Source organism: Guillardia theta (genome assembly GCF_000315625.1).
Source record: "Guillardia theta CCMP2712 unplaced genomic scaffold GUITHscaffold_12, whole genome shotgun sequence".
Lineage (NCBI taxonomy): Eukaryota > Cryptophyceae > Pyrenomonadales > Geminigeraceae > Guillardia > Guillardia theta.
Window position 1 is genome coordinate 427,285 of NW_005434662.1, and position 9,387 is coordinate 436,671.

Consider the following 9,387-nt stretch of genomic DNA (forward strand, 5'->3'; position numbering starts at 1 on the left):
GCCCGTCGCGCCGCCGCCGGCTACCCGGCGGCGCCGCCTGGCCGCTCACGGTACTGGCCCCGCCACTTGACTCGGCTGTGACGGCCCGGCGGTGAGCCGCCTTTACTTAAGTTACTTAACTTTGAGTAAAGTTACCCTACCTGCCGGACTCGGGACACCAAACTTTTTTAGTTACGGGTAAAGTTTTAGAAGTTTGGCTGAGGCTTCCCAAGTTCCAAACTTAACTACTTTTTGACACTTGAAAGCCTCGGCCCATGGCGAAAGACGACCAAGCGATCGCGGCGATACAAGATGCCGGAAAGACGGTGAGCGGCTGAAGATGACCAGCGACTTAAGAAGAGAGCGGGGAATGCATTGATGAAATCAAGTGAAAGAGAGAAAATTGAGAACAAGTGGAAGGGAAGCGATCGAGCTTGATCGTTGGATGGAGGGAACTATCTAGTACATCTGAACACTGAGCACCTGTTTGTTACAGTTGTGGGAGATCCTCGACGCAGTCATTTCAGCCCCGGGAATGGCAGCAACCGGGTTCAACAAGTACGACCACTCTGACCATCCTCTCATATCTGATGAGTCGCCAACTCCCTGCTGACCACCATGAACGCAGGGGTGTTCAAGCTGTCCCTCTCCCCGGTCATGGGGCAAAGTTGCCGAACCCCTGCTTGGAGGCAGCGAAGCTCTTGTCTGATCACATCGACGAACTTCCTAAGAGTGGTATCTCAATGCCCAACTCACGTCCACATGGCGGGATGAATTTCGTTGACAGGCTTTGTGCAAGTGATAGCGAGCGATGGGGACGAGAGGAAAGGTGAGCATCAAGATGGTGAGGCATCGATCGGAGGTGAAGTTTGAGTCCTCCAGGCTCCATCAGCAGCCAGGGATCTCGCAGGTTGAGCAAATCGATCAAGGAGCTCATCGAGCAGACCGATGCTGTCATTGCAAGCTCCAAGACTCCAATGTATGTAGACCGCAAATCCAACTCATCAACCGAGAAAGGCAAAGCAACAGAGGAGGAGAAGAACGAGCTGTTGAGCAAGGTTATGAAGAAGATCCAGGATAAGACCGAGAAGAGCAAGGATGTCGCTGAAGACATGGGCCTCCAAGAGCTGATTGACAAGACCCCTCTTGCGCTGCTATTGCCCAAGCCTCCAAAGGAGGAAAGCAAACCTGACATTGCAACCGAGGCACTGGCCGAGCAAGCAAGACGGTCGACTGGTCTACAGGCCAAGCTGAAAGGAATCGTGCAGGGAGTGAGAGAGCGCGCGGGTTCTGAGGAGAAGGAAAGTACGATATAACACACCAAGATACTCCTGGAAAACTGCATGCATGCCGGGAACTTTATGATGCACAAGAAGATAAATTATGCTACATCTGTGTTGGCCGGTTGTGACGAAAGCCTTTCCATCTCTCCAAAATCTCGACAGTGATTGTCCAGCTCTTTTCAGTGATAGATCCGGAAAAGAACAATCAGGGTTGCAAGGTATCTGCCAGGGAAATTCAATGCTACTCATCTCAACCGAGTTCGATCAAAGTCTTACAGAGTGATGGAAGGAAGAATCTCTGCCGCTCCTGACTTCCCTGTGGCAATCTACGGAACATCCCGTCAGGTCCTGCGGAAGCAGGAAGGTACAGTAGGGACACTCGCCTGGTAGAGCTGCTTGCTAGCGCACTTCTCCGAATGCACTCCAAAGCAAAGATCGTCGCACTCCTGCCATGGCGAGTCAAAAGCTTCAGGTGGTTCGGAGGGCCTGAACCTGCGACAGCATGAAGAGGCAGTCCTTAGAGAGCAGCGACTTGCACTCCCTGTGGCAGTCGAAGAGGGGAGTGTAGGTCTGAACATACTGCACGCAAGTTGCGTCGGAGACTTTCACCTTGACCGTATCATTCCTTCCCTGGTCGACCTGTGCGAGACATGAGCATCGTCGGCAGCATGAGGGCGGGGAGGAAGCGAGACGTTCTTGCCTTCATCGTATCCTTCACTCCGTTCAGGAACGTCACACTGTTCGGTTGCGATTCAGCGCGGCATTGCAGAGGCAGGACACACTCACGTAGTTGCCTTGCCATGCTTGTGCGACTCATCCGCAAAGTCGTTCAGAGTCTGAGTCGTTAGCGGGTCGTCAGGAGACCCATACTGCACATCCATGAACCGTCATCACGCTGGCACCCCAGCAACAGGACGGGCACTATCACCTTGTTGCACAGCCCCACGTGGCAGCATTTGGGGAAGTTCCGGAGACAGAGAAACTGCACGCATGTCATCGTCGTCGTCCCTTGGGCTCAGCATGGCCGCACTCACCTGACGGAAGTTGGCCCGGCACTGGTGGATGACCGGGAGTTCAAAATGCTTCTCCGAGATCCGCATGTGCGGAACGATCTTCTTGAAGACCGCGTGCGAGTCGAAGTCCAGCTGGGCAAACGTTTGGTCCACCGAGGGCCTGTAGACGGGGTAGTTGACGTTCTGACAGAACCTCATGGCTGGTGGGACTGAGCACACGGGGGGGGATTGGGGCAGTTTCGGCAGCCCGACCTTGTTCGCCAGAGCATTAGCTTCCTTAACACTCTGCTTGCGACCTGATCTTGCACGAGACTGGGCCAGCTTGTGGTGAGCATGTCGGACAGCCGCTGCATGCACTGCCGCATGCGCCGACAAATGCAGCTCGCTATCCTCCTGCTCCCTGTCAGCCCAGGACATCAAGTGGCGCTGGCTCTCGTGTTCCTCCAAGATTTTCTCGTCAGAATGATCCAAGGAAAGATCACTATCTATCCATCTGTCGTCATCAAGAAGTCCTTCCTTGCCCGCAGCATCCTTGAGCTGAGCGTTGCCTACATCATCTGCCAGCACGTGTGAGGGAAAATCGAGCAGAAGACAGGCTGAGTACCTCCCAGCGTGTTCACTGCAAGGAATAGCAGAACAGCAGACAAAACCATCCGAGACACCATGCTCGCCCGTAGACTCAACGAGCTTGAGAGATCGGACGTGACCCGTTGGCTTTTTCACTCAGTGAGTGACGTCAACTTTCGACCCTTCGCTATCCTGTATCTTAGAGGACACGAAGGCGCTTAGTTTCCTGCTCCTCGTCGTACTGTCTTTGTCGTCGTCCTACTCTCTTACTTCTCTGCTTCTCCTTCTCCTCCAGCTCCTCGCTCTCTCGCTCTCTCTCCCTCTCACTTCTACCCTCCTATGCCTGACACATCAGCATCACTTTATCCCCGCCCTCCCTTCCTTGACTACCCTACCCCCTCAATGAGTACTCAATCAACTAATTTGCACCGGTAGTTTCAGGTAGTGTTGGACCCCTAAGTTCTACTCACCAGTCGGGCAAGATGATGCTGGAAGCCGGGAAGGCGATGGATGGCGGGGGGAGGGGGAGCGAGGAGCGAGGAGATCAGCGATGGGTGTGATGAAGCTGAGGAGGACGTAGAAGGAGATGCTTGGAGCTGTCTGGCGGGATCTGGTCAAGAAGCATCTTGAGATTGAGCAGGGCACGTGTGATCGATGATCCATCCTTGTCGACCCGCCAGGGGGACTGGGGGGAGATAGAAAGGAGGGTAGAGGAGAAGGAGAGAGTGACCTCATAGGTGAGGTAGGATCAGTCAAGCAGACAAAGATGGTGGGTCCAAGAACGAAATAGATGCCGCGAGCACACGAGGAGGAGAGGGCGCAAACGCCAGGGACGAGCGGTTGGTGGTGTTGAAACTATGCGATAAATCTCTTCAAGACATAGACGACCTCTGACATGTGTTCTTTCAAAGCCTATCCGTCATCTCCAGTGCTTCAGCATAGAATGAGCGCGGCAAAGCGATCATACTCGGGGCTACAGAAGCAGGTCTTAGGTTTGTATCGAGAGTGCTTGAGAGTCGCGCGAACAAAGTCGGATGACATGAGGGTCGGATCTCTCTCTTCTTCCTTTCCCTTCCCCTCTCTTCCCCTTCCACTCTCTTTCTCCATTCCCTCTCTTTCTCCATTCCCTGCCTCCCTTCGTTTCTTCATGCAATCCTCCTGCCAACACTATCCCTACCCCCTTGCCCCTCTCCCTCGAGCACGCTTTTAACAAACCTCGTTCATCTTGACCTCACATCTCACACAGGCCAACGTTACCAACATCGCGCGGGAAGAGTTCAAGAGCAAGAAAGGAATCCCTAAGAACGAGATAGAGTGAGTTCTCCGGCCTTTCTTTCCACCCTTTGATCAAGCTCGAGCAGGAGGATCGAATATCTGCTACGAAAAGGAAGGAAACAGCTTGATAGGATTAGATCGTCAAACGTCGACGGGGTCAGTCGCTCATAGCGCTCAGTCTTTGTAGATTTATGAAGGAGGCATTTACAACGTGCATGTACATTTGCGGCTAACAAGATAGTTTCAAGTACTCCTCCCATGATGTCGAACTGCCATCAACGATGATAGAATCTTTTGTTTGTCAAAAGAAAACAAGGTTAGCCCCTTCCATAACCATGAAAGTAAGATCAACCTATCAGAGGAGGAGCAGCCACCGGCTCCGGGACGATGGTGAAGACTTTCAGGGTTCGGTCTGGGCGAATATCTCAGAACAACACAGCAGTGCATATTGAGATAGGGGGTGACCTGAGAGGTAGTCGGGATAGGTTCCATCCGTGAACAGCGTCACCAGCGCCTCTCCAGCCTGCGGCATCGGAGAGAGAGCACTTAGCAAGACCAGACAAGAGTATGGCAGATGAGGGACCTTGACATGATCCCCGACCTTGAAGTGAAAGACAAGTCCGGCCTTGAAGTCGATCTTGCTGTCCAGGGTCTCCCGCCCTCCTCCCAGCTTGTTGTTGATCAACCCAACCTCGAACGCATCGATAGCCTTTATCCATCCATCATGGTCGCTGAGAACAGCAAGAGAGTGTTTCTGAAACACATTAGGTCAGGAGTGTGCGGGACCAACAAGAAAGCTGCCACACAGGCTTTGGATACGATTCTGGAGCGTCGATGTACATCGACGAGCCTCCCTGAGCCTCTATCATCTGTTTGAACTTCTGCAAACCTTCTCCGTTCTCAATCTTCAATTCTGGGAGGTAGAGAATCAACGATACAAGGAGAAGAACGTGATATATACCGGCCATAGCTCTCCCTTCCTGATACGTCTTGACCCTCCCGGCCAACAGCAGCATCAACGCGCATTGTACGATGACCAGCTCGCGCACATCACTTGGACCCTTCAGGTGAGGAAGTTAATGCCTCATTTCTCTCCTCTCCAAATTTCACGCCCTCCTCTTCTCTTTCCACTTCCTGACCCCGACTCGCCCACCTAACCCCCATCTACCACTCCTCCTCCTCCCCTCAATCCTCCAAACATCTCACTCCTTGTTCACACCTTGCCATTGAGAATGTCAATCGATTCTCGCATCTCGAGCCAGTTTCCAACTGTGTTCCCTAGAGGCTGATCCATGTTCGTTATGATGGCCATGGCGTTCCTTCCTGCAGCCTGCGACAAGTCAGAGATGTCCAACAGCTAGAAACAGAGCACAAGGCGTACTTTTCCAGCAGACACCAAAGTCTCAGCTAGTCTCTTCGTCGCCTCCATGTCCTGCAGGAACGCTCCTTTGCCGGCTTTGACGTCAAGCAGGAGCGAGTCAGTGCCTTCAGACAGCTTCTTGGACATGATAGAGGAAGCGATCAGAGGCAGGCTGGATGTCGTTCCTGTGACGTCACGAAGACTGTACACCCTCTTGTCGACGGGAGCAATGTCTGCGTTGGCGCCCGTGATCACTACGTGTATCTTGCTCAGTTGATCGTAAACTTCCTGCGTGCTCAGCGAAGTCTTGAGGTTCGGGATCGACTCCAGCTTGTCTAGGGTTCCTCCGGTGTGGCCCAACCCTCGCCCGCTGATCATGGGGACTGCTACTCCGCACGATGCAACCAAAGGAGCTAGAGGGATGGAAATTTTGTCCCCGACTCCCCCAGTGGAGTGCTTGTCTGCTGTGTGCATCCCAAGAAAGCTGAGGTCAGACACCTTTCCTGTGTCCATGAAAGCCATTGTCAGGTGGAAAATTTCTTCTGATGTCATTCCTTTGAGATAGATAGCCATGAGCAGCGCGGTCATCTGATAGTCTGGGATCTTGCTCTGGTGGAATTCGAACACAAAGAACCTGATTTCCTCTTCGGTCAACACGTGCCCATCCCTCTTCTTCATGATTAGCTCCACGGCCGAGAAAACCTTCTCTTGATCATGCAATGAGCCGTTCATCGTCCCGTTTTCTCGCATCCCCACACTGCCACGCTCCTTCAATCTCGTTGCGTTCCTTCCGCGGTATCAGTATCAGTATCAGTATCAGCCTCAACTTGGGTCTTGATCTCAGTCTGCAAGTGTCTCTTTCTTCAACCTTCCTCTCGCTCTCTTTCCTGCTCGTTTGTCTGCCGCTCTGTTCGCGCTACCTCGACCTCGTTTCCTCCAATCTCTCAGATTTCCTCCTGCCGCCTCCTCCCCTCCCATCACTCTGCGTACTTTCATGTTGGGTGAGACGGGGTAGGGTTATACTACCCACCCCTACTAAAACTCTTTAGATGCAGTAAATACACCCCGTAGGTTTCCTCAGCCCCCTTTCGGCCCCCATCCCCCTATACTACCTCCAGCAGTACCAGGAGCAGTACCCCACTCTTCTACTGTGAAAGCTACCCTACCCACATACATTCCCCTTCTACCCCACCCTTCTACCACAAACCACCTACCTTCTTGACTCATAACCCCACTGGTTTGTACGGAAAAGCACCCCCTTGCCGGACCGCAATAATACCCTACCCTGGTCTCACCTGACGAAATTCAGTGAAATGCACCGGTGATTTCCCCTCGCATCAAAGTACCCCTGTTGAAATGCTAAATCTTGTGTCTGAAATGGAGGGTGGGTGAGAAGGAAATATGACCTCCATCCTGGAAAGGCATGCTGGGGTAGGTGAGTCATGGATGGACCCCTATTCGAGTTAAGACCCTTGACCCTACCCCAGCAAAGAGGGCCTGTTCGAGGAAGATTGGGGGTAGCAGTAGGAAGTTATGTTCATAGGGGTGGGTGATACCAAGAGTGTTCCTCTTGGATGAGGTTGCGCTAGAACCAGGATATTGATAGGGTGCATCAGTGGTCGGGGGGTGGGGGTAGTTCCAGAGAGGGAACGGGTATGTCTGTCATGTTTGGAAGGGGTTTCCAATGATAAAACGATGGTGTCGTAAGTTTAGGGTAGGGGTCGTAGAACAAGAGTGTAGGGTGGTTGGGGTAGGTTGTGATGGAAACTGGTTGCAAGCTTTGTAAATACCTCGGACGAAAGCGACAAAAAGGAGAAATGCGCAGAAGCAGGAGAGGCAACATGAAGAGAATATGAGCGCGAACCAAAAAATATGATTTCGAAGTAGAACTCAAGTGAAGACAGCTCATTCGTCCTTGCGATTGCGTGCATGCATATGTGCTTTAAACAGGAATTGATGGTACGTTTTGTTTGGCTAGATGGCCAAGATCGATACGATATGGCGCAAGATATCATATTTGCATTCTCATCATGACAGATTGTTTCTGCACAAAGTATGGTATCTTCTCCTAAAGCCCATGGAAGATTAACGATTCCCGAAGGGGCTTGGTGTGGTGGCACTTTTGCACTACATGTATCGTTTCTACTCTCTCGTCACGAAGGGTCTGCTACCTTGACACTCTCTCCATACTAATAGACTTCAGGATCCATGGGTTTTAAGACCTTTCCTGACACTTTCACTCTACTCGCCATCTTGCTCCATAGCGGTATGAGTGATAGTTTGGAATGGCATATTGGCTGACTTCTGCAAAAGCGCTCTCGCTTTCAGCGTTGATTTTCAAGACTCCAATTCGTCGAACTTCTTCTCAGCCTATGTGATGCCTTGAACAACACATAGCAAGTGACTGACACCCTACAGGATGTGGAAGGAGTTCCAGCTTCACAGCATCACTTTCGCAATGCGATCCCTAGGTGTGATGATGCTGATATACTTGGGGCTTCATCGCTTCAGAGCTGTCGTCGTTATCACCTGTCATTATGTAGCCGACCAAATCACCAAGCGTTACAAGCAGGTCTTCACTGTCCCTCCTGTTTACGAGCTCACTCTGACCGTTCAGGGAACTACCATGAGGGATATGCCACTGCCAGAGATTCTTGTACCATACTCAAGAGAGATGAACCTGTTCTACTCTACCAGTCAACTGTTCGCTGTTGTGGGTGTCTTAGTCCTGGGTATTGAGGAAGTCTTCCTCATCTTATTCCCGATTCAGTTCGCTGCATTCCTTCTCACTCTGGTGAGGATCAGAGGTAATCCGAGTACCTCTAAGAAACCTTATTCTGGTTGTTGTTAGGTTCGCAAAAACATCATCGGCCCTTTCGGTAAGATATCAGATTACTCATCGAATATGCTGCTGGACATTTCTAACAAATTCATTCCAGGCTGGCACGCTATGTACACATGGAGCCTGATACTTCCATATCTTTACCTCGCCTTTTTCTTGCCGGTTTGAGTTGTCGGGGTAACACACTTGTTCATAACAAAGCCACAGGTACCAAGAGTTGCCGAGCTTCTTTGTATCGGAATTACTGCCGCGCTACTGCGATTCAAGTAAGTGATGACTTTTGGCGAGCATACCCGATAACTGAGCCTTACTTTGCATAGGTTCCGATGCAGCAAATACATGATCTGTATGAATTTATCATGATGAGATATTGCGGGGTTTCTGACTGTCTCTAAAGGGATACCTTTATCAACATGTTTGTATTTCATGCCATCTAGGATCGAGGAGGATGGAAGGAGCACAAGCCGCTGGTCTTCCGCGATTTCTTTGGTAGGAATTGGATCAGTCCGCTCTGGGATGCTTATCGATTTCTAAGTTCTCGATCAGGAGCAATCAAACTTCAGATCCTTCACACTGCAAGCAGAGGCGAACAGTTCGGCAGGTAGGAATCGTTTTGGAACTGGCTGTGCCTCAGGAATGATCAACTGATCCCTTCAATGCAGATATTGGTGACAAGCAAAAGGATCCGTTTATGCTTTCATTTCTTACATCCATGATAAAATCGTAAGAAAGGTCTCAGTCTAGTCCCTGGCCTAGTTTCCCGGACTCGGAGTCGGACTCGAGTCGGAGTCACCGGGTGACCGCCGTGCCGCGGCGCCGCGCCGGCGCCCCGCCCGCCCCGCCCGCATGCGGCTCGGCGGGCCGGGGCGTCACAGTTTGGATCACCCGGCATGATCCGATCAGGGAAGCCGCCTCTGGATCGCCAACGTCGAACTCAGTCAGTCACGGTTATGACTTCACTGAACGGCTACTGCGCGGCCGGGCAAACCAGGCTTGACAGCCGGCGGCCCGCCGGGCCCGGCCCCTGACCGGCCCTTGATCAAGGCGATTTGAGGCGGGCCCAGAGTC

At 51.9% G+C, this 9,387-nt stretch overlaps 3 protein-coding genes across 3 annotated transcripts; 2 read left to right on the forward strand and 1 right to left on the reverse strand.

The window, feature by feature from the left end:
* Positions 1–254: 254 nt before the first annotated feature.
* On the forward strand, positions 255–1,295 carry GUITHDRAFT_103069 (hypothetical protein; the record flags this gene model as incomplete). The annotated part of the gene is made up of 5 exons (XM_005838072.1): positions 255–305; positions 476–537; positions 608–714; positions 767–808; positions 862–1,295. 5 exons carry the CDS (start codon positions 255–257, stop codon positions 1,293–1,295), a joined length of 696 nt encoding a protein of 231 aa, XP_005838129.1.
* A 1,087-nt stretch (positions 1,296–2,382) lies between these two features.
* On the forward strand, positions 2,383–2,909 carry GUITHDRAFT_151000 (hypothetical protein; the record flags this gene model as incomplete). The annotated part of the gene is made up of 2 exons (XM_005838073.1): positions 2,383–2,832; positions 2,880–2,909. The coding sequence occupies exons 1-2, from the start codon at positions 2,651–2,653 to the stop codon at positions 2,905–2,907; spliced, it is 210 nt and encodes a 69-aa protein (XP_005838130.1). The 5' UTR covers positions 2,383–2,650.
* Positions 2,910–4,464: 1,555 nt separating this feature from the next.
* Positions 4,465–6,227, reverse strand: GUITHDRAFT_103071 (hypothetical protein; the record flags this gene model as incomplete). Its single annotated transcript, XM_005838074.1, has 7 exons — positions 4,465–4,529; positions 4,583–4,640; positions 4,701–4,871; positions 4,924–5,030; positions 5,079–5,178; positions 5,337–5,447; positions 5,499–6,227. 7 exons carry the CDS (start codon positions 6,225–6,227, stop codon positions 4,465–4,467), a joined length of 1,341 nt encoding a protein of 446 aa, XP_005838131.1.
* Between the last annotated feature and the right edge of the window lie 3,160 nt (positions 6,228–9,387).